Raw genomic sequence first — 24,879 nt, 5'->3', positions numbered from 1 at the left:
GAGGTGCAAATCTGTGAAAGCCACGGTGCTTTCCACGGAGTGTCACAGGGGGACAGGATCTGCTGCTGCCAGTGAACGCGTCAGCTCAGGGCAACGGCTCCATCAACCTGCGTCTTTTATAACCTATGTCACCTTGCTTGCTGGAACATGGGCAGGCGGCTGCCTTACCGGAGCACCGAGTGGGCAGAAAGCTGGAGAACAGGCTCTGCCCGGCTCCTCCCCACCCCTGCCACTGCTTATTGTGTGCTGAAAACCTAGGAGGGCCTCAGAGCCCAGGTAAAAGCTTAGTTTATATAGGGGAAGAAAGCAACTGGCTCTGAGCACCCAGGCGAGCCAACAAAAGAAGTTCCTCCCCATATTTAAAAATCCATGAAATCAGATGAACTCAAGCACTGACATCATGTGGGAGGTTGGGATCTCTCTTAGAGTGGTGGCCCCCAATCTGAAGGCCTGTGCAGAGGACAGCTGGCTCACAGCCTTAGCAATGTCAAGAGAATCTAAAACCCAGGTCTCTGCAGCTTCCCAAACTGAGACAAAGCTTGCTTTCCCCAAGCAGAAAGCCTTCTCTCCTGGTCCAGCAAAGCCCTACTTAGTCCTGGAGTGCTCTGTGTCCCTCAGGGCTGTCCTGTTCCCACAGAGGGCACTGCCCCGAATGGCTCAGCTGCATTCCTCCACACAGCCCACACCTCCGTTGTTAGACATGAACTGCCTGGGTAGGCCTTATTCTTCTCTGTGCTCCCACACCCCTTGTCCCGGGAAACAGCAAATGCTCAAGAAATGTTTGATAAACTAAATTATAGAATCATAAGGACTCATCTAATGCCAACAAAATAAATACAGTGAAACGCAATAAATAAATAAAGAACGGCTTTGAAAGATGCGGACTCTCTTCCTCGATATGCTTCTGAATGGCCAGTTTACTGTTTAGATCAGGGATTCTCTGTTTTAGGCAACAGGTGCACTGAGAGGGTGGCACGGAAGCAGGTGAAAAGCCAGACACCACCGATCCTGAGTAGGTCCTCACATGGCCTCTACTCCGATGCCTGAGAAAGGGCCCTGGATGCTGCTTCTAGGACACTGGAGGGTTTCTCAGCTCCTCACTTAGAATGACTCTTAGGTCATCAGCAGAATTCAGCTCTACCTTTTATGAAGCCTTCAGCAACTCCATATTCTGTAGTGAAAGAAGGTGGCTTTGTGAAGATAGAGTAGAAAAAAATAGGGTGAAACACCCAAATTCAACCTGGTTGGATGCAAACGGCCTTTGTCATAAACAAGGGATATTTCAGCAGCACAAAGACCAGAGATTAATAGCTGTCTTGTGTGTGTGTGTGTGTGTGTGTGTATGAATTTAGAAGGAATACCTTCTCTGCACATCCAGACACGTAGTGGGATGGCAAGATGAAGAGTGGAGCTGACAAGTGACTTATGAAAAGTTAACTCAGTAGACTTTTGTTCGAAGGGTCTCCTGTTGGCCAAACCAAAACAAATCCCAGATACTAAAGAAGATACTATTTGTGACTCTAAAAATCTTTCTTTTATATGATTTCTCATTATTTTTTATGAACTTATTTTTAAGCTTAATTTTTAACTTAAAAAACATCAGTAGAAGAACTGATCATGGAGAAATCAATGTAGGGAGCAATGGGTAGTGTCAGGAAGAGGGTGTCCCCAATGGGATGGGAAGGGACATGGGCCTCGGATAACACAGTCCAGAGACTCTTTACTGTGGCTTACAATGTGCAGTGTTCTTGGGGATCCCAGAAGGAAATGGGGTGGACAGAAGTCAACCGAATGCTTCTGATGAAGAATTTTTCAGGCATCGAAATTCCTAAAGAGCTAGAAACAGTTCTCTAGTGTGATGCCTAGTCTAGCTGCTGCCCCCCCGCCACCATTCTCACCTGTAACCTTCTGCGTATGTCCCAAACCCCAGATCAGTGGCCATGTCATTCTGTTTCCTATGAGGAGGGGCTTGTCTCAAGTGCTGAATACAAAGTCAGCACTGAAAACATGTTTAATTGATGGATGTTTCTGTCACCTGATTGTGATTGCCCACAACGTGTGAACAGGTCATGCTCAGAGTTTCAAACCAACTTGAATTCTCAGAGCATGCCTATGAATCCTACAGACAAGGTCCTAAAAAGGAGATTGACTCAGCAACCTCTTCCATCTTTGAGAAGGCACATGCGTAGACCATGGGAGACAAGCCAGCTTGAATTACATGCAAAAGAGTAGGGATGTTTAGATTTTTGAGAAAAACAGACAAACAAAACAAAACAAAACAAAAAAAACATGTGTAAGTAAGAATGGAAACCAATGATAACATTACACATTAGGTTCTTCCTTCCTTGGTGCTTCACTGCTTCTGAAGAAGGCCAGTGCTTTTTATCTGATCCCACTCCCCACACCTACTCATCTATTTTTAAGAGGCTTGGACAATCTGAGAAGAAATGATGAGCCTTTGGCTTAAGAAGTAATTTCCTAAGGAAACCACATCCCAAACCCGAGTTTTGTTTAGTTTCCAAATGCCTGGTGCCCGCCCTTCCTTACTGTGTCATCTGCATACTCCTCAAACAGGATATTAGGTAGAAGAAATGTTTTCAGCAAATTGCTTGGCATGTTGGGGACCTCAGTGCAATGCATGGCCAATGGCTTTCATAGCCGAAGCAATGCTCAAGTGTTACTTGACCAAGTCTGATTTTATTTTTAGTCCACTCTTCAAAATTGTAACAATGGAATGCAATAACGGATGTTAGGGGAAAAGAGAAAGAGACTCCGTGTCACCCACAACAGGAAGCAAGCACTGCCCTCAGCTAGGTGCCCTCCCGTGCCCCTTCTATCTCAGGCCATCTCCAGCGGCTGACCAATCGCTTCTTTGATGCTTTAGTGACCTATTCTTTTCCCGCTGTTTGGTGATTTAGAATGAATGCCGCTCTGGGGTTTCTGTGCATTGCTATACTTGAAAATCTTGGCTGCTCCTTCTCAAGTCCTTTAGACTTGCCCTTTGTGCTTGAAGGACAATTCATTTTTCCGAGTTAAAGACCTTACTTCCCCTTCTTCCCCATGGAAACTATCTCCCTAGATGAATTCAAAGCCAGCTGCATCATACCAGCACCATGAAGTTCAATAGGTTAGATGTGCAACGTTTTCAAACTCTGGCCTGGAAATCAGAATCACCTGGAGAGCTTTTTCAAAATGCAGATCGTGGGGCTCCAACTTCAGAGCTTCTAATTCAATGGCTTGGAGGGAGGTGTGGGTATTTTTATATTTACAAAGCTTTATGTTTGATGCTAAAACATTCTGCGATTTGAGAGTCTGTGCTTTAGAGATACTGGCCTACCGGCTCAGGAGGAGGGACGCTGGAGAGAAAGAAGAGGGAGAGGGAGGAAGAAGGAAGAAATGGCCATAGAAAGGTCAAAGCAATTAGAGAAATTGAAAGCAGGAGCACTGGGCTAGGAAGAGCTTCTATCACGAATACCCAGGTTTCAGTTTTAGGTATGTGTTTGTGCACGTGTGTGGATACACACGTGCAGGCGTGCACACACACACAGATGCACACACACACGCGGACATTTTGGGAAGGTGCTGGGAAAATCAGAGAGAGGCATGTCCCATGAGCCTGGGACTGTTTCTTCACCTCTGACACTCGTTCCATTCCCAGCCTGAGCTCTATCACACACACCCCAGGGGAGCAGGCACAACACAGCTGCTGAAAATTGGCCGCTGCAGTTGCTGCTGCTGCTGCTTCCTCGCTCCGGCTGTCATTATGACAGTATTTCTTTGGGTCACATCTGGCTGGTGGGGCATCAATGACTTGTAGTGGGGGAGAAGAAGGGAGTGGTGAAGGAAGAACACAAAAATACATCAGCAAAGGAAATCATATCTATTCCTACCCTCCACTGACCCTCCTCTGCCACCTGCCCTCTGTTTGATGCCGTGGAAAGCATGGATCTGAAGCTTATGGGATGAGGCCCCAAAGCACAGTCCCACACAATCATTTATTCTATGGCCTGTAGGCAGAAACTGCCTGTTGGCTGAAGGATGTTTCCTTCCTTGGCTGGTCAGAGGGACCCACACGAGGAAGAAAGACCAGTTAGGGCCACTTGGGAATTTGGTCTGCTTTGCTAAACAAAATAAAATTGCCTAAGTGTAATAAGTTCATCTCCTCTCTGTCTTACAAATTATTCAAAACCAAGTTCTCATTCATCATGAACCTGAGAAATGTTTTCCAATATTTCATTTGAGTTTGAGGCAGAGGTGATGTGACCTTTGTCACAACACAGCAGCTTTGCCGTGGCACAGGTCTGGCCATATCGCCATAATTCGACTTAGAATTTAGTTGACTGAGCTACTTGGACTGGACTGGATCTTCTTTATGACTAAATCCTCAGAGCCTAGGAGCATCCCTGGCATGCAAGGAGACACTCTGGAAATATTTGCTGGGTACAAGGTCCTTGGGCAGGTTTCAAATCATCACTTACAGAGAGAGGTACACATGTCAGAGCAACACTGGGTTTTGGCATGTTGCCTATCACATAAAAACTCAGAAAGAGGGTTTTTGAATCAATAGGACATCGAGCTTTTAAAGAAATCATATGATAGAATACTGTGCACCACATATCTGCACAGTTACAAAACTCTTCCTTCCGATTCAGGAAGAAGTCAGTGCCTCTCCTGGCATGGTTTCCTTTTGATCTGGCAGCTCTGCTCCATGGGAAGCATTCGCTCCCCTCTCACTCTTCCCTGCTTTGGTTTGTAGACTTGTTTCCTGAGCAGGCTCTTAGATTGTTTTCACGATGGCCAAATAAATTTGCCTATTTGCAAAACTCTGAAGGAGATGGTATTTTTAAGACTGGCAGCATGCTTTATTCGCCCAAATTCTGGAGGACAACACTGGATTCTGGCAAGTCATTTCTCATGCTGAAGTTGGAGACACTCTGAAGAATATATTTTCTGGAGTTTTTCCTAATAATGGACTTTGCCAGAATGGAGACAGCTCAAATACGGAGCATGGATTTGCCTGCGAGGTAGGCAGTTAAAAAATCTGGCACTTTAGAGGCTTGAAGCCTGGCAAAGTCATGTTGGCTACTGGATAATAAAAGGGGCAACTTTAAGGTAAATGAAGATTTACCATTGATTGGGTGGCTCTCGAGAAATGGTGTTTCTATATCTAATGCATGTGGGGCTTAAAACCTAGATGAGGAGTGGATAGGGACAGCAAACCACCGTGGTACATGTATACCTATGTAACAAACCTGCACGTTCTGCACATGTGTCCTAGAACTCAAAGTAAAATAAACATTTTAAAAAGTGTATTTCTAAATAGGCATCACGTGACCAGCAGCCTGTTTTGGCAATAGTGAAAATGCTGCCAATGCATTTGTGTGGTGGACTATTCTAATACGTTAAGATGAAAATAGAAAGTAAAAATTGAACAGCACGTCACAATGCTACATAATTCAATAAAAATGGTTTCTTCATATAATTTCTTTTCAGAAGACCAGGACTGATTTTTTCTCCTCACCCTAAGAATTCATGATTCTGCCTTCCAGCTCCCTTTTGAGGCAAGGGGCAAGAAAGAGATGAGGGCAGAAGGAACTCCGTATGGGAGGAAGAGTTGAACGGAACACTTGTGCCAGCTTGGCCAGCTCATCCATGCCTGCACACCAGGGTTTCCCACTGTGGTGGGACGCACCGAAAAATAACCTTTCCCTAAGGCTGGCAGGTGGGGGAGGGGACTCATTAGGGTGAAAAGCTCATGCCTTGTTTCTCAGGCAAGACCTGGAAGAAATCAAAGATGTTCTTCATCAACCATTCTATCAAGATGTGTATGTGACCCCTAGACCATGGGGAGGAGGGGAAAGGGAGGTGTCAGGGAAGGGCTCATGGCCTCTGTGCCCCTGCCCTCTGACTGCCCACTTGCTACGTACCCAGTACAGCACGTCCGTCCAGCCCTCCATGGTGATGCACTGGAACACTGTGAGCATGGCGAAGGCAAAGTTGTCAAAGTTGGTGATGCCGTGCTTGGGCCCATCCCAGCCGGGCCTGCATACTGTGCCATTCTGGCACTGCCGCCCATGTCCTGTTTCCAGCGCACAAGGGGAAGGGTCATCTTCTGCTGGAACATCTCAAATGGCCAGAGGAAGACAGGAGACAGGAGCAACAGAGAGGGAGAGAGGTGGGCAGAGAAAGAAGTCAGAGAGAAAAGTGACAGGATGAGGTTGATGGGATGGGCAAAGCAACCATGACAACAACAGTGCAAGACACGTTTGCATCGGGTCCCCTAGATGTGGATTCAGCATGATAAGAAAGTGGACATACCGTTTAGGCTATTTAGAAGGTCAGTCCTTCCCACTCACTGTTATAAAAGCTGTATTTTGATCTCAGTAATTGATTTCAAAGGCAGTAGGGCCACTCTGGCAATATGTCAGCATCACAATCAAATGGCCAATTAAAAAATAATGATGGTGCCACCACTGCAAGCGGAAACTGACCCAGAAAGTGACAGGAAGTCCGTATTTTCTTTTTCTTTCTTTCTTTTCTTTTCTTTTTTTTTTTTTGTAGTAGAATTCTATAGACACTTACTAGAATACCAGGATTTAGTGTAAGGACAGTATCAATCCGACGGCTACTTCACATAGATAGCCAACCAATCCCATCCAACAGTGCTTTCTAACTATATGGCTCCATTACACAGTAGAGGATACATTGCCAGGGATGCAAGTCACTTTACAATGAAGCCTAATATACGTGAAAGATGGATAATAGACTGACTACAGGGGAGAGGGATGACCTGCAGCCATTTTCATTACAGCCTAGGAGGACACACTACTGACTGTCATGCATGTCATGTGGGACCTCACGGCTCTGCCCTTTGCTCTCCAGCATGAATACCTTTCAGAAGGGAAGAATCGTGTTCTGACCTCTAATCAAGACAGAGCGGCGGTGAGTGACAGGGAGCATGGTTCTTCAGTATGGACGGGGCTTTGTCAGGAAATAGTAGAACACAGTGTCTGTGGCTAAAGGCAGCAGTTGGACTAATGCCACGTGCTGGGAATAGCTCCCAGCAAATTAATGAATGAAGATGTGATTTATACTTTGAGTGTGGAGATTTTTGGTAAATTTAAACAAGACCTGACTGATCTAAGAAATTCCATTATAGGAAAACACTGAGAAAGTCTTGGCTCTGGCTATGGAAGGTAATGGTGTGGAATTCACAAAAGTCTGTGCAATCAAAGACATTGTTCTGTCTTTAGACAAAGTAATGACAAAAACAGATGGAAGAGGCCTCAGTTCCAGCAAACAAATGATTGCCTCTAACAATGAAAATAGGCTCCCAGAGAGAGAGAGAGAGAGAGAGAATTTGCTTATAGTTCTTCATTTAGAGACAACAGATTACCCAGGATTGTTTTCTTGTTTTATATATATCAAAACAATCATACGTGTGATTACTTTGCCTACAACACATAGGCTCTGCATTGAAGATGACTGGTCAGCTGGCTGATTCTCAGTTGGTGGCTTTAAACTTGAAGCTGTTCACTCCCAAGAGGAAGACAGGAAGAGAAATATTAATCCTTAAGTAAGAGATAATTCTTAGGAGAATAGAGTCTACTAGAAAACATGTGCCCCACTGTGTCTTCCCAGCAGCAGGGCAGCTCCTCCTCCTCGTCCTCATCTTCATTGTCACCATTGCCTTCGTGGTCATCTTTGCCTCCTCCTCCTCCTCCTCCTCCTTGTTCTCTGTCAATTCCACTTCCTCTTCCTTCTCCTCTGTCATTTCCTCCTCCTCCTCTTCCTTCTCTTCCTCCTCCTTCCTCTCCTCTCCTCTCCTTCTCTCCCACTGACCCCATCGGCTTCATAGACTTAAAATTTACATGCCTCAGAATTCATCAATGTAAATGTACAGCTTAATTATTTTTAGTAAATTTACAGAGGCAAGCAGCCATCACTACAATCCATTTAAAACACGGCCACCACTCCCCGAAACCCCCCACACCTATTTGCAGTCAATCCTTGCTCCCATGACCAGCCCCCGGCAACCTGATCTGCTTTCTGTCTCCATTGCTTTGCCTCCTCTAGAAATTTCATATAAATGGAATCACATACTATGAGGCTTTTTATGTCCATCTTCTTTCACTTAGCATAATGTTTTGAGTTTCATCCGTGCTGTTGCATATATCAGTAGGCTCTGTTCCTCTTTATTGCTGAGCAGTGTATTTTCATCGTATGTTTATCCATTCACCAGCTGATGGACGTTTGGACTGTTTCCAGGTTTGGGCTATTATGAATAATGCTGCTTCCTGGAGGATTCTTGGGCTGGTGCTTAAAGTTGTGTGTGAGTCCTGTGTTTGTTGATCAAGGTGCAAAGGTCTGCACTGCTGGTCCCCGAACTGTCAGAGAGACACTATTCATACCATTTCCTCATTTCAGGGTCCAGCCCCCAGGAGGGCTCCATGAATGCAGCTGAAATAAGCAGTCCTCTAATTACAACTTTTTGTGACTTTCAGAAATCTGAAATCTTTAGAGATTTGGATGTGATGCTACAAAAAAAGGGGAGACTAAAATGTAAATCCTAAGCCTAAATAAGACATGAAAAAGTGGGTAATAAGCACCTAAAAATTTGAGAGCTGAGAGACCAGAAAACCAAGAGCCAAGTGGATCATTAATTCTGTTGGGTTCTCACCCATTCTAGATATAGCTTTCTAGAGAGACATGTTCAGTCACTGTGATAAAAGTGCTGGAATGACAGGAGAGACAGCACAAAGAGAGAGGGTGAAAAAGTAAAGGAGAGGCTTGCATCTTTTTCTCATGTTTTGTTTTTTAGCAGAATAAAGTTGCAGTTAATCTTTACATTGGGACTGCCCATCTGACAGCATTCCCTGCACTCCCAATTCCTGAAACATCACAAAGAGGGAAAGGAGAAGGCTGCCAAAGGGAGTTCTGAGTGTCCTCAAGGCAGGAAAACATCTCTGGGGATTTTATTAATATCTGTGAAAAAGAAAATGGCACCAAGGGGAAGTGATCTCACTAATGAGAGAACGGGATGAGATTCAGAAACATTATCTAAAGGCTCTAGTGCTGTTCTGCTATTTTAAAATCTGATTTGAACAATAATAAAAAAGATTTGAGAACAATTAAGAAGATGGTCTGGTAAAAATAGGTATCTATAAAAAGCACTAAAGCGAACACTTGAAAAAATGTGAACACACACAAATTAGCAGGTCCTAGCAACACACACTCTAGGGTGAGGAGAAATTTGCTTAAACGTAAAAATGTGTTGGTTTTCTTTTGCAGAGTCATGAAGTCCCAGGGAGGAAAGTGGGAACATAAGGTTGGAGAAAGAAACAAAGCAATGCTGGTTCTACATTTTAAAACAGAAATGAAGAGAGGTAGAGTCATTCTGGGAAGCCTAAATTAAGGTTTTGGTAAAATAATGGAGGTGAAGATTAGGAGAGATTTTAGAAACGCAGTTAGTAACAACAAAAACATGAAATCTTGGGAGAGCTCCAGTTAGTGATTCCAAGGAGAAATCACTAACGACAAAAATCAATTACTTTTTAAAAACTCAACTTTAAGGAGTGAATAGAATGAAGATGATTTCATTTCTAGGTTTTAGCCAGCCAATTCTGTGCCAGTCTCGGGGGTAATTACTGTGCTTGGGAAGCTATTCAGAGTGACCTGGCTCAGCGCACCATCAAACAGATGGGACAACCAGAAACAAAAGGTGTCGGCATATGGTGATGTGTCTGTTGAGGAGCTGAGAAGGCGCCTTGCAGATGTCTCAGGGATTAGGGAAACTGCCTCTTCTGAGACCATCTTCACCAGGGACTGTTCTCTGGAAGGGCAGCCATGAGGCAGAACATGGTTCACCCAGATAATTCCAGAGCTTTATTTGTGGATTTTATTAGAAACACCCTCAAAACCAAAAGTATTTTGAAATCTAGAGATACATAAAATTCATAGTTTGTCAAATAATAATCAGACTATAAAAATAATTTGATGTAAATATCATCAAAAATTACAACAAAGGCTCACTAAGCAGTTTTGTGTAATTTAAATTTTCAGAAAATACGGTAATTCAATCAATCCAAAACCTGAAAGATTTTTTAAAAAGAAAAAATTTAAACCACCCATTCCAAAGTTTATGTGAAACTCTCCAAAAATACTCAGGGGTTGATTTGAAAGCCTGCAAGTATTTGGTCTTCTACTCCACAGCTGCATGGATATGTCAGGATTCTTGCACATTTTCCCTCCTTGTCTGCACTGGTGACTACGTGGGTGGACAAGGGCTCAATGGCAGCGGCATTGTGCTGTGCTGGGAGTGACAGAGTGGGTCCTGGCTTGTGATCAGATGGCAGGTTTGGGAACGAAGGGAATGCAAGCTTCTGATTGCAGAGGTTGAGAGGACAGGCTTCTGCAGCTGTGTCCTGGGCCCCTCTTAGCCCAGCAGGGAGTCTGGCTCAGGCGAATGAGTGAGGCCGCCTTCTCATGGAGTCTGGCAGGGCCCCTCTCTCTGGAGCACTTCTGTCATTGTCCTCTGACACCTTGGCCCCCGTGACTCATGGCCATTTCCGTGACAGAGGCCTACTTCTCTTCTGAACTTGCAGGCAAAGATAAACTCAACACATAAACAATCTGATGAGTCTCCTGGTCGGAGCAATTTCTCAGGCACTTTTCCTGGTTTACTATCAAGAGTGGACACAACGTGATCCTAAACTGGCCATTCCAATTGGGGAGGCCAAGTCTTGTCTTTCTCCTAAGCACAGGGGAGGCCATGATAGGTTCAGTACTTGGGGTGACCTCTTCACTGGGCCCTGAGACTATAGCCTTGAGGACGGCTCCCTCTTTATGTCATGCTTTCTTTGTCTACCATGCCTGTCATTTTCAGACTATCCAAGGTCACTGAGGCCTGGTAGCAAAGCCCAGGACTTCCAACCAACATTCAAGGCCCTTGCAGGATCCCACCATTGGCAGAAAACACACTTGGGCTGCTTTCCCATCAGGATGACGGAAATCACCTGCATTTTGGAGCCACCCTCCTTAGCTCTGTGGTACACAGACATCTGATTGCACAGCGGGTCTGCTGAATTCCACCATTTTGTTCTCCCCCATTTTGTTGGTGAGGACCTCACCGTCCTTCACTGCCGAACTGATGGGGAATCTTTGAGACTCCACATGCCTGTGACTTCCTGAGGAGTCTGGGTCAAATGGATCATTGATAATTTTAATACAACTGCATCAGCTTTAGATATACTACAGTCAGCTCTTACGGAGTCTTAAAATGAGCTCTCACAGAGCCACACAATTCATGTAAATTTATTGGTTCTGAGATAGCTACAAATCAACCTGAATAAAAGGAAGGATTTTAATTTAAGAGGAAAATGCTATTCATATATGGGTTGCATTTCTTGAAGCAAGGCTGAAAAATCTCAGAATTTTAGCTACACATAAGACCTGCTTTTTCCAAATTAACAAGGATTCTATTTTTGAAAACATGATAGTTTATACAATTATGACCCAAGTAATTTAGAAATTCTCTCTAGAGTGAAAAAAGTCTCCTGTTAAACAACTTTCAGCGAAAAAGTGAAAACATTTGTGTGATTCTGTGTCTAAAGGAGTATGTTTTGTGTATGTGGTTTTTTGTTTTGTTTTGTTTTTAGGACTGTAGCTATGTGGAAATAAACTAGAAACCTCACAAAAACACAGTTAATCCATCCAGTCAAACCAGATCATACATAGAAAATAATCCACTTTGGTTTCTGCTACGAATTTCACTCCCTGTTGTTTGGAAGCTATCCCTCCTCACCCCAGCGAAGCCAGAGGGGTCCCATTTAACTGAATGCTGGCACCGAGTGGGAATAAGGTGTGGGGTCGATGGAGAAAATTAGGTATCCTTCACTGTTCCCAGCAGATGATGCTCCCCTTTCTCCACCAAGATGCCAAAAACTAAGATGATGCATCTTGATGTGTGAAAAAACATCAAAGACATTTAACACAGCTAGCCCCTTTGGGGAGGGGGATATTTTTTCAACAAGTTCTTTGTGTTAAGCTGCTTTATATGTCTGTGTAAAACCCTTGTCAATTTCTCTTTAAATGTTTCTTTAAAAGGCCAAGCTGTGATGTTAGTAGCTTTAGCGGCAGCTTGCAGCATATCCTGCAAGCCAAAACTCCAGTGCCATGCAGGGAAGTATCTAATGAGACAGCATTGCTGTTAAATAGATTGATTTATAGAAGGAATGTGAAGTGGGAAGGCTCAAAAAGGAAGGGACTGGGAGTCACAGGGTGGAGCTAAGCCTTCTCCTGTAGGGAAGGAAGTTTGGCTGTTGGCAAGGGGAGTGATTCCCGCCTGCCCTCCTCCCCCACCTGGGATAGGGGCACTGGGGCATCAGCTGTGAATGGAGAAGCAGAAACAATAATTACAGAGAGGCCAGAATCAGCACCACGAAGGTAGAAAGATCTCAGAGCGGTACTGGGAGAGCCTGCTGCTTAGGGCTGAGCAGCTCCCTGAAAGGGCTCCCAATGGCCAGCCACACTGAAGTGCCCAAGAAGCAGAGACCAGCATCCCCAGCTCAGCTCTGATTCCTAAAACACTCAGGGTTGCCTTAAAAAGTGGCAGATTGACAAAAGTTATGTTCTAAATTATTCAGATGTTTCTCAAATTGTGTCGCTCATTGAAAAGTGCTGAACGTAGTTTGCATTAGGCTGGTTTAACAGAGATTAAAACAAAAACTGGAACTGAGAAAAAACGGATATGGGTCTCTGCCTCTCACTTAACCATGCCCAGCAGGTGTGTGAGCGGAGGGGGCCTTCCCTGGGCTCTGCTGGTCACGTTGGTGTAGCCTGCAGTGGGAACGGTGCTGGGAGCGATAGAAGGCAGGGCCTCGGGAGCATGGCTGCCTGCGCCTCTTACCTGCTATGCCCTCCTGGTTATAGCAGGTCTTGTGCATCTTCCCCATGAAGAGCTCCAGGCCGATGATGGCGTAGATGATGATGACAAACAGCACAAGCAGGGCGATGTGCAGCAGGGGGACCATGGCCTTGATGATAGAATTCAGAACCACCTGGAGACCTGCGGGGACAGAGTCACTCACTAAAACCCAGCCCCACCGTGGGTGCCGTGCTGACACGATCTCATGCAATCTTCCTACAACTCTGCAAGGGAGGATCTGCCAGCCTTGTTTAGATGAGAAGACAGAGGCTCAGAGCCACATGCCAAGGACTGACGGTGCAGGGGTCTAAATCCAGGTTGGCCTCACTCCAAATCTGACTTGGAGACTCATCCAAAGCAAAGGACTGGCAGCTGCTGTACTTCCAAGGGGAAGAACATGTTGTTTTCATCCATAACGATCAAATTGTGTAATACCCCATCTTAGAGACAACTGAGCATTTTTTTTCTCCAGAGCAGAATCTCAGGACAGCGAGAGCTCAGGTGGACTCAAGACGGCCATGCAGGGACTCATTTATCCTCCAGATTTTCCCCATGGTGGGACTGGAAGTTCTGGAGCTGCATGGTGGTGACGGTTACACAACAGTGTGAATAGACTTAGTGCCACTGAGCTGTACACTTGAAAACTGTTAAAACGATTAATTTTGTTATGTTCTTTGTGCCACAAGAAAAGAAACTCTAAAACACACCCAGATCCTTCTGGTAAAAAAGAGTAAAGGAAGAGCCTGGCTGGGCACATGGGTGCTGGTGGTGGTGAGGTCTGGGGCTTGCACTGTGGTCTATGGGGAGAAGACACCCCTTACGAAGCTCGGTTACACCAGAAATAACACACTAGGGATGCCGCTTATTTAAACAGACACTGCAAATGATTTGCAAATGGCAAGAAGGTGGTTACCAACAAGTCACCCCCAGATAACACCAAGCCCTAAGAAAGTCGAGTGTGAGATTCCTGCCCAGGCAAGTGCAGTGAGTCTTCACAAGCCTGGTGAGAAGGTGGAGGCAGCTCCTCCTTCCCTCCAGCAGAGCCAGTGGTGCAGAAAGTCACCCTGAGTCCCTCTGCTGACACACACAGGACAGGCCACCCCCCTCCTAGTTACACCACACAGGTCACTTTTTGTGTCTTTACCTGCTACGTGTAGGGCGTCTCACCCTTACATTTTTACATTGCCCTTGCCCCTGGATAAACAAAGGCTGGTCACCCCCTCCCCAAACCCCAGGGCCGTTATTGGTGCTTTTCATTTTGGCGGTGTGATTCTCACAAGGCTGATTAGAACAATTCTCCCCAGCTATTAAGCCAAGCTGAAAAGATTTAAAAAAAAGAAGAAGAAGAGAAAAGCTGGAATGATTTTACCTGTGAATTAATGAGAGTGCTTGCAGCTTCCCATTAGAACAAGATGTTTTCAGATGGAAATGATTCCATTAATTAGCAAGTCGTACACACATTAGTGTTAGAGTACGCGGAGCCGAAGAAAAGAAAGTTGAAAACGGAACCGCAAAGCGACTTTCAGGGCATCTGCTGGGGGTGGGGGATGTGTTCCAAGTGCTCCTGGAGGTTGGGGGAACCCCAAATCTGGGCTACCCAGGCATGAGGGGCATCTCAGCGGGCTTCAGTGCCACAGCCTCCCATGGCGAGAGAATGGTGGGTATGGGACATAAAGGGACATTCACTGGGAGGCTCCCCTCCAGGCCACAGCTGGAGGGCTGCTCAGCAGGCTGCCTCAGGCCTGCTGGAACTTTGAATGCCTTCCTCTGCTCTTAGGATGAAGACCAAGATCCTGACTGTGCCCTAGAGGGCCCTGTGGCGTCTGGCTCCACTCACCTCTCCACCCACTGCCTCTCACCAACCCACTCCAGTAAAACAGCTCTTCTTTTAGAGAGTCAAATCAGCTTCTGTTCCTCTCACCACAGGGCCACCACACATGCTGTTCCCTCTACCCTGGAATGCTTTTCCCCACTTCCCTCCTACTTATCCTTCACTCTTGGCCCAAGTATCTCTTTCCCCAGGGATCATCACCCAACTCCCAGACCATAGATATTTCCTTTATAACTTCTTGGAACTATTTCCTTTCCTCTGGAGCGCACACCTCAGTTTGAAATGTTATGTTCCTTAACGGGATTTTAACACATTTATATCTGTCTCACACATTCGGCGGAGTTTTGTGAGGAGGGACTGTGCCTGTTCTCCCCATTTTCTCACTGAGTCCTGGCTTGGTGCTGAGGATATGTGGGCATGCAGTAAATATTTACTGAAGGAGTGACAAAACTTATCATCTAAATAAATGCTGTTGCTGTCCTGGAGCGCTGGTGAGCATTGCTGCATGGAAATCTGCTTTCCAGGTAGATATCTAAGGGACAGGCGAGTTGCAGGGCCTGCAGGGGACAGAGGCACTGAATAAGCTGCAGAGAGGCCAAGTGGAGTGGAAGCAGCCTGTGGGTGTCACTTCAGCTGTCAGCGATGCCGTAAGAATTCCCGTGAAATGCCCTTTTCCTCACATCCCCACCCAGGTTGGGGGTCACGTCGCTCACCTCAGCACCCAGGCTAGAAAACTCATTTTCTAGGCTCCTCCTCCCACTCAGTAACCAAGTCCTGCTGGTTTGGTTTCCTCGTATCTTTAGACATGAATACATCTTTCTTACTGTATAAATAATGCATGCTAATTACAGAGAAAACAGAAAATACTTATTATAGAGAAATTACAGAACACAGGGAAGCAGTCACTCACTGTCCTGCCCCGCACAAGAAGAGCCAGTGTTAGCCTTTCTGCCCATGACTCATTTTCCTCCTCTCTGGCCCCTTGGTCCTTGTCATTTGGTCAACTGGTCTCCCTGCTTTCAGTGTTGCCCAGTCTTTGAGCTGCACTTAAAATGCTCTTCCTGAAGTATACACTGGAACGTGTCACTTTCTAGCTGAAAGTCACCCAGTGACTCCCTGTCACTTGCAGGTAAATTCACCTGCCTCCTTCCCCAGTTTGATCTCAGATGACTCCCAGTTTATACCTTAGGCTTGAGCAATACACCCTGCAGTTCTCTGGCTTCATGCCTCCCATCCCAGTGCGTGCAGTACTTCCCCGCCGCTCCCTCCAGAATGCCGTTCCCTGCCTCGCTGAGAGCTCCTTGAGCCTCATCCTGTCTTCTCATCTTTGTGTCTCAGGCACGTGGGAGGGACTCCACGCACATGGGGCCAAGTCACATTCGTAAGCACAGGGTGCCTTCCCGAGACAGAAACCACAATAATGAAGGCACTGGAAACAACATCATTCAGTAGTAACCATTAGAAGAAATTGAAGGTGTTTTGTCAGGAAAAGACAAGACTGGTGGAATGGTTAAGAGGCACAGGCAGCGGGTAATGTCAGTGGTTTTCACGGGATCTCAGTGGCTATTTGAGGAAGAGGGGTTAGATGAGCTCTGTTTGACCACAGGGACGGAACTATGGCCAACTGGGAAGTGTCTGGGAAAGACTTCAGATAAACACTTACCGGTCTGAGAAACAGGCTTATCTGAAGGTGGAGTAGGGTACTTTAGGAAGGAGTAGGTTTCTTATCCTCAGAGGTATCCAAGCCGTGACTTGAGGAAGTGCCTGGCTGGGGATTCTGCCACTGTGGGGAGGTTACCCTGGAACACCAAAAGCCCTCCAACTTGATGAACGTGTCCTGAAGACTTGCCATGGGCGACAACAGCCCGCAGCACTCTACTGGACCATTCCGCCTCCTCCCGGCAACAACCCTAGGAAGTAGGCACGATTTCTAACCATATTTTTCAGATGAGAAGAGTGAGTCCAGAGCGGTGGAGTGATCTGCTCAAGGTTGCACAGCTGGGAAGTGATAGCACAGGGCTTAGTGCCAGGTGGTCTGGTCCCTAGCCTGTGGCTTCACTACTGTGCAAAAGGCCCCCCACACCCTTAGACTGTGGCTCTCAGCTTCCACGACCTGAGTCTATAAAGCAGGGACACGTGCTTGCAGCATCTGCCGGGAAGGTGGGGGAGTCTAGTGTAGTCCCTGCTTCCAGGAGAGCCCAGATGTTTCCAAGGCCAGTCCAGGAAAGGCTCTCGCTTCCATCTGCTTTCCTTGCGGCCCGCCTGGGGTGGCAGAGCCAGGCTGGCTTGTGAAGGCGTGTGGCCAGACTTCCTCCTCTCCACCCTGCCATGTAGAGTGTGGCTCTCAGGGTCTGGATGTTTAACAGCTTCTTGGGATTGGCTCACAGCTGCCCCAGAAACAGCTCCTCCAACTCAAGTTCTAATTTGGAAAATACACGACATTTCTCCACCCAAGTGTTCTCAGATAGGCCACGCTCACAGCTGATAAGAAAGTGCCGGGCCTTCTTCAGGGCTGGCTGCTCATGCTGGTGAAGGAAAAGGGGCCCTAGATAAGCCTGGTGAAGCAACTGCTGTCAAACATTCTGGAACACAAGATCGCTACTGGCCCACGCATGTGATGAGCCTGTTTTTCTAGCCCTAAATCAGGTTAAGGTCTGACAAACACAGGTGTACTTATGGGACCAGTAGGACCGAGTATGCAACAGGAGAGCTCTGCTGGAAAATTTGGAACATACGGTTCCATGCAAAGATCAAATAGCATGTAACCTAGAAATTCAGTCTCGCTAATTTGGAGTTCATGTCCAGTGACTGCCTCTCGGTGGGTGGCAAGACTCTCAAGGTACCAGGAAGACCTTCCAGGGAGACGGGGCCTTGGGCAGTGGCATCATTCAGTGCTGAGCTTGGGAAAAGGAGGGGATGGAGTTTAGCCAGTAGACATGGCTTTTCCTTTTTTCCTCTTGCAGTGCTGCCTGCATTCCTCCGGGGTACAACTTGACAATTCTGGGTTAGGAAAGGCTTAGGGGACCTACATATATAAATCATCCTGTTTCACCTTAAAAGGTCAAAAGAAACCATTCACAGCAGAAAGCAACGTCTGGCACCTCTCTCTACGGTGGTTTTGAGGTTAGCCTGGAGATGCCCAGATTGGTTAAAGTTGGTGCTTCCATTACCTGGTTCAGACTGTCCCGCATGACCGATGAGGGCTGACAACAGCTCACACACTCTTTTGCTTTAGAAAACGGCATCTCACCAAGCCCTGCTTTTGGGATGAACTGTTCTGCTCAGGGCCCCAAGGATACTAACACAAAAAAGTCTGAAAATGCCTTTATGAACTTCCTGGGGATGGAAGGTAACATGCCAGATTCAAGGACTCTGTTCTTTTCATGTAAACTCCAACCCACAGTTCCCTCTTTTGAATTAATATTTTGAGTCATTCTCACATGAAATGGGAGGGGAAAGGGAGAAACTATTGAAGACCTTGGAACTGGACATCACTGCCAATGTTAGTTTGATTTCATTGTTTGGATTCCACATTGATGCTCTGCTTTTCTGTTGGTGGCTAGGCATGAACATTTTATGTTCCTAATTATTCAGACTGGAAGATTCCCACTAAGCCTTAGGAAGTATGAAAATGATCAAGGAGGCTTGGTGACGAATTCATCAGGAGACAATGCTGAGAATCACTGAACTAGGAAGAGAGAAGTTTAGGCTTAGGGGGTTGGTGGGTACAAGTTTCTCATAGATGGACTCAGAGTTTGCCATCCTGGGAGGCTGCAGCAACTTCATCCAATCTTGCTGGGGTTCCGAGATGCTCTCAAGCAGTGACTGGATTTTTGCCTCCATGGGGGTTATCCTCAACACATCACTCTTTCAAATAATTTGTATAATCAGTAAAGTGCATGAAGCCAACGCTGGATGCAGAAAATACCATACACTAACTGGTGTGAGGGTCCTGTGGGGTTATTTATTAAGTTTTTAGTTTTTGTTTTCATTTGTAAATACATGATCACTGCAGAGGGCAACACTGGGAGCCACATACCTGTACCACACTGCTGGGGAGCACAATTGACGTGTGAGTGCCTCTCCTTCCAGCCGCAGAAATAGCCATTCAACATTGTCATGCAGAGACTCACAACCCAGTGCAGCAGCTTTACAGGTTTAAGCAGCTCCACCTGAATTCCCCTCCCACTGGTGCTTCTATCACTGCCACCCTCATGGAGCTTTCATCCTCAAGGTTACTGATGATCCCAACAGGCCCACCCATGCCTCGGCTTGGCTGTCATTTTCCTTGACCTATTTGATATTACTGATGACTCCCTTCTTTTCAAAAATGATCTCTCCTTGTCTCCATGACAGTGCCCAGTTTTGGTTCTTCTGCAACTCCATGTTTAATTCTTCATTTCCGTTATTCCCTCCCTCCCTCCTGGGCCTCTTTGAATCTGAGGACTATCACAGAGGCAAAAATGATGCAGTCCCTGCCCATGAGCTCTCAGCTAGTTGGGAAAGCAGCCATGGAAACAGCTCATCGCAAAGCCAGTGATACTTTTCCTAAGAATTATGCCCAAAGGACTATGAAAGCAAAGAGGAGAGAGAGACTATCTTCACCTGGGAAAATAAGAAAACAGTTCCCAGAAGAGTGGACCTGTGAGCTGTGTCCATGGGTAGAGCTTCTCTCTGCCCTTTTATTCCGTTAGTCTTCTACCTTTGTGTGGCTCTCTCTCTAAACTCTCTCTCAAAAAATTCATTCACTTCGCTCCTTCCTAAGCACCCAATAGTCACCACTAAGTAGATGTGTCCACACCTGCACGTGTCCTCTCTTCTGAGTTCAGGACATGCTTCATAAACTTACTAGATAGTTCCACGAGGCTGTCTCACCATCTCCTCACACTCAAATTAAGACAACATGAGGTGACTGGTGCTTTTGATGAAGGTATGATAGGGTAAAGAAGACCACAAATGTGGCTGGAGGTGGCAACAACAGTGATCTATCAGCATCACTAGGCTGAAGCAGCAAGTGGAAAGAGTGGTTGCAGGGAGTGGGAAGGACAGCATTCTGTGGAAAGGACCATCTGGAGAGGCCATGACAATGCCGGGCCAGACCTGCAGGGAAGTATCTGGGGACAGAAGAACCCTGACCTCACCTGCTCCCACCTGCTGAGCTCTCGCTCCACTGCCCATTGACTGAACCCAACTACAAGCTGAAAATGAGGCAGCCTGTTGATGGAGGCCATCTGGTCAACTCCCCAGCCAGAGAGCAGAGTGGGGAAGGCTGGAGAGTAGATGTGGTAGTGCAATTGGATGATGTCTGGCAGACAAGACAGGGTGGCTTTCTATGTGCCACCATTGCCATTCCATTAAGCCAGGAGGAGGTATTCCATCTGGAGGGCTTCTAAGTTTTGTGAGCCAACAAGTGCCTTCCCAGGGACAGTGATCAGATAACTATCCTCTTACTATAACTCACTAGCCAGCCCTGGGTTCTTATCTTCCATAGTCATACCTGACTGAGCCTAAAAATGAGTGCTCCTTTCAGCATTTGTGGTGGTGACAATCAGCACTGTCATTGTCAGGTTGTGACTGCTAGCCCACGCTTACTTCTGATCTCCATGAATCATGTTGCACTGGCTGGAAGCTGGAGATGTGATGAATCTCACTGATCATGTTTTCTGCCTTCATTTGGCTGATGAAGTAATGGACACTTTTAATGGTCTCACAGGCTCAATGGCTTTCAAAAGAAAATAGGTCTAGAACTAGGAAAACAGACAGTTCTCCTTTGGGGAAAGGAGAAAGCTTATCATGCTGAGCTTCAGAAGTGTCTAATGCATTTTCTTACTGGAAAAAAAAAAGCTTCCTATAAAGGGGGAGAGAACTATAGCTTTCCTATAGCCTCAAATTTTATGATTTTTGCATGTTCTCATTAGATTGTCCTTACTCATTAGAAATTTTCATTTATTTTTAATTTAGCCTTTCCATATTAATAAATTCTGCATCCCACACATGGCATAAGAAACAGTACAGGAGTGTTCTTGTTTTAGGAAAGCAATTGTGGATACTGGCTGCCCAATAAATTAAAACTTGAGGAGTAATTTAAATATCAACCATCAAGTTGAATTAATTTTTTATATTACCAATGTGTATTGAAAAGAGAAGCTCAGAGGAAAAGATACAAGAGAAACCCTGTGTTAGAAGAAGCCTGCACATGGTGAAAGGGAGACAAGATAATCTAAAGCAAATGACAGAAGTAATAATATTAACTACCATTTCCTGAGGACTCAGCACCTGCTGGGCACCACATATGTGCTTTATATACATCGTTTCATTTAATTCTCCAACTGTCTGGATACAGATAAAAGAACCGAGGCTTAGGTAGGACAGATAAATTGTCCCAGATTACATACTAGGTAAATGGCAAAGCTGGAGTTAGAAGCCAAGCCAACTTGAAGCTACAACTTCCATTCCTTAGCCATTATCCAGGCAAAATGACAACGACTCTGCACATATGTGCCACTTCTTGGCTCCACACCATGCCAGATGTTGCCCCTTCCCTCTGGTCCAGATGGGGCCTCACAATCCTTCTCAACAGTGCATCTGTCATGGCAACTCTAATCCACAGAAAGTGACTGCATCACAGTGGTCATCCCTCCGTGCTGCCTCGCTATCGGTGACGAACTAGTTTTCTGCTCCAGGCAGAATAGGGAGATCTCTTTTGGCATCTGCCAGTGATGTAGCTACCTGGGCCTGTACTTTTTCTTCTTTTTAAATCTTTTTTGAAAAAAACTGTGAAATATACATACAAAAAGGCAAGAAAGGGAGATGTTGCAACGTATGAGTGATCACAAAACAAACAGCCCTGCAAGTATTACTCAGAACAAGAAATAAAACACCACCAGCTCTCCAGCAGCCCCCCCACCTCCTCCTACACCAAGATAATCACTATATTATACTTCAGTAACAAGTTAACATGTAATTCAACACATTAATTTAAAAATAATGATTCTGTCAGTATATGTAGGAAAAAAACATTGCATAAATGTAAGCATCCATTTATTCTCTAATATTCTGTATTCTTGTCTGCATTTCCAATTCTTTTCAGTCTCTGTGTTTATTAGTATTTTTCTCTGCCTTCTCTCTAGTTCAATAACTTTGTTTTCAGCTGTGTCAAGTCTTCTTTTAAATCTATTCACTGCATTTTTTATTTTAGTGATTGTATTCTTCATTTCTAAAATTGACATTTAGTTCTTTTCCATATCTTCTGGTTCTTTGGAAAATTATCAGTATTGTCTTTGATATCTCAGAATGTAGTAAATACAGTTATTTTCAAGTGTATTTCTAAGAATTCCCATACCTAGATTCCCTGTGGATCTATTTCTATAGTCTACAGTTTCTCTCCATTTTCACTCAGGTTATTTTGTCTCCTTGTGTATCTAGTGATTTGGTATCATGAATGAAACCTTACTTTCACAAAATTGCATTTTAAAATAATTTGAAAATGTTGATGATGTTATCTTTCTCCAGAGAAGATTAATATTTGTTTCTATCAGGCATCTTCTTCAAGTTCCAGAAAGATTTAGAATATTTTGTCCAGCATTTCTAATTCTCCTCAGCAGCACAGTTGATCTGAATTATCTTATCTGCCATTTCTGAAAGCAAAAGTGGCTTGCACTTTTTTTTTTTTTTTTGAGGTGGAGTTTCACTCTTGTTGTGCAGGATGGAGTGCAATGGCATAAACTCAGCTTGCCGTAACCTCCACCTCCTGGGTTTAAGCAATTCTGCCTCAGACTCCCAAGTAACTGGGATTATAGGCATGTGCCACCACGCCCAGCTAATTTGTTGTATTTTTAGTAGAGATGGAGTTTTGCCATGTTGGCCAGGCTGGTTTCAAACTGTTGGCCTCAAATGATCTGCCCACCTTGGCATCCCAAAGTGCTAGGATTATAGGCGTGAGCTACTGCACCCAGCCTGGCCTGCACTTCATAAGGGAAAAACTACCTACAGAAATGCAACAATAGCTACCTCATTCACTCCCAGAACCAGACAACTGGATACATTCTAGAGCATTTGAAAGTCTTTGCCAAATTCTCTTAGTGCCAATCCCTTGAGAGAGCTTCTGGGAGTGGAGTTTCTGAGGACTGGCTGTTTGCTGAGCGACACACTCGATAATAATGCCAAACAGGAGGAAGTGGTGGCTTGGTTGCCCTCACTGCAAATTCTCACTCCTTCCTTTAGAAATGTACAAAAGGCATAGTTTTTGGGAAAACTTCCAAATATCTCTATGGTTTTGGTGGTAAATGATATATACTCACTATAGAGTTATCTAGTTGAATGATGTACTAAACTAGTCCTAATTATGCCTCTCTAATGATTTTTCTGGCAAATACCATTATACCCAGGCAACAGCTTTCTCTTCCCTGGATGTTCTTGAGATGGAGTGTAACAAAGAATCAAATTTGTTCACTGCTGCCAACTTACGGTAACTCTATACAGTAAGGTAACCTTTCTGTCTAAGGCAAACAAAATGCTCTTAGGGTCATATACTTATTTTCTAGTTTGGCTCAAATCACTATTGCATCAATAGGGATTTTGGCACTAGCCAGATTTTCCCTTTAGTGGGAAAATTTTCCAAACATCATGTTTAGATTTTTTTTAAAATATGTTTTTGGAGGGATTTAGTGGGGAAAATGCCAGGCTACTTCCTCTTCTGCTATTAATAACTGTGTGACCTTGACAAGTCATGTCACCTTTTGGGTCTAGGTTTCAATATCTTTAAAATCTGGACATTGGACGAGAAAATGCAATCTGACTCTAACATTTTCTAAGTTGTTATTTTCCAAATAAAGCAAGATTCTAGTACCTTTCCTTCCTCCAATTACTACTGTGCCTTATACACAATAAGTCCTCAGTAAATGTGTGACATATAAAGTAATATATAACATATAACACTATATTATATAATATACTATAATTAAGAACCGTTTCCTAAGTGCAGCACAAAGAGCTCCAGTTCAAGCACACTGCTGCAGCCCCATGGATTTGAGAAGGCAGAAATCAGGTTAGAATGTGGGAAGGTGAAGTGGCTTGTGGTGGGACATCCAGAAGAGACAGCTAGGTAGATATGGGGCTCTAGAAGTTTGTGTAGGGTTGCCTATGTGTCTGTGGCCTAGGGCTGGGTTGCACAGGTACAGGGTGAAACCAGAGGCATATCAGATAGCAGCTGCTTTAGGGCTGAGAGCAGAAAAGAGATGATATAGTTAATCAGTGCTGGGAAAAAGCAGTGCCAGGAGGTTGGACTTATGGCCCTGAAATTGTGGAGAGTCCTAGTTAACATCTCATTACCACCCTGAGCAGATGGCTCTGACGCTGCGTAGGGCTCCTCCTGGGAGTAAGCGCCTTCCTCTAGGGTGAGACCCACTCTAGACCCATCCTGGCGAAGCATAAAACAACACCCTGACAGCATCAGGAGCGGAAAAGTAAATCTGGAGGTGGAAGGGCTTGGGCTTTCGATGTGTCAGCACCAACAAGCATGAAACCACGCCTACACATGTTCATGGTGACCAGGCAGGGATTAAACTGTCTGCCGAAGAATCAATAGTTTAGGAATATGAAGAAATCCGGAATCACAACAACGTATTATTCATGATTCTAATATTCAGTAAAAAAAAAAGAAAAACCACTAGATATATAAAGAAATGTAAAATGTGATAGTCAAGGAAAAAAGCAGTCAATAGGAAACAAAAATGAGATTGTTCAGATGTTGGACTTGGCAGACAACGATTTTAAAACAGTTATATATATATGTGTGTGTATATATATATACATATATATATATATACATATATATATATAGAGAGAGAGAGAGAGCTACATATATATCTATACATAGATATATGTATTTAAAGGATGGAAGAAAAACTGATTAAATGAAATAAATGAGTATATGATCTTAAAGGGAGAAATACAGAGAATTCCAAAAATAAGTGGAAACTATAAAAAGGAACAAAATGGAAATTCCATAATTGAAAAGTAACTGAAATGAAAAATTACTCAATAGGCTTAATGAAGATGGAGACAGTAGAAAAAACGTGAGTAAACTGAAAGAATAATCAACAGAAAGGAACCAGTCTGTGGA

The 24,879-nt window shown here is 44.7% G+C and overlaps 1 protein-coding gene across 50 annotated transcripts in view; it reads right to left on the bottom strand.

Annotated features, from left to right (window-relative positions):
• Positions 1 to 24,879, bottom strand: part of CACNA1C (calcium voltage-gated channel subunit alpha1 C) — a 709,163-nt gene that overhangs the window by 190,947 nt on the left and 493,337 nt on the right. For 42 of the 50 annotated variants that reach the window (XM_074403341.1, XM_074403342.1, XM_074403338.1 and 39 more), the window contains exons 6-7: positions 12,908 to 13,066; positions 5,928 to 6,124 (exon numbers count right to left, since the gene is read on the bottom strand). In XM_074403341.1, the coding sequence (XP_074259442.1) occupies positions 5,928 to 6,124; positions 12,908 to 13,066 (356 nt within the window). Of the gene's footprint in view, positions 1 to 5,927; positions 6,125 to 12,907; positions 13,067 to 16,419; positions 24,443 to 24,879 lie in introns of those variants that run through there. The other 8 variants (XM_074403344.1, XM_074403364.1, XM_074403381.1 and 5 more) reach the window with 6 other exon arrangements.

Source organism: Saimiri boliviensis, chromosome 7 (genome assembly GCF_048565385.1).
Source record: "Saimiri boliviensis isolate mSaiBol1 chromosome 7, mSaiBol1.pri, whole genome shotgun sequence".
NCBI classification, from domain to species: domain Eukaryota; kingdom Metazoa; phylum Chordata; class Mammalia; order Primates; family Cebidae; genus Saimiri; species Saimiri boliviensis.
Note: the sequence above shows the minus strand (reverse complement) of the source record. Positions and strands in the feature narration are given on the sequence as shown.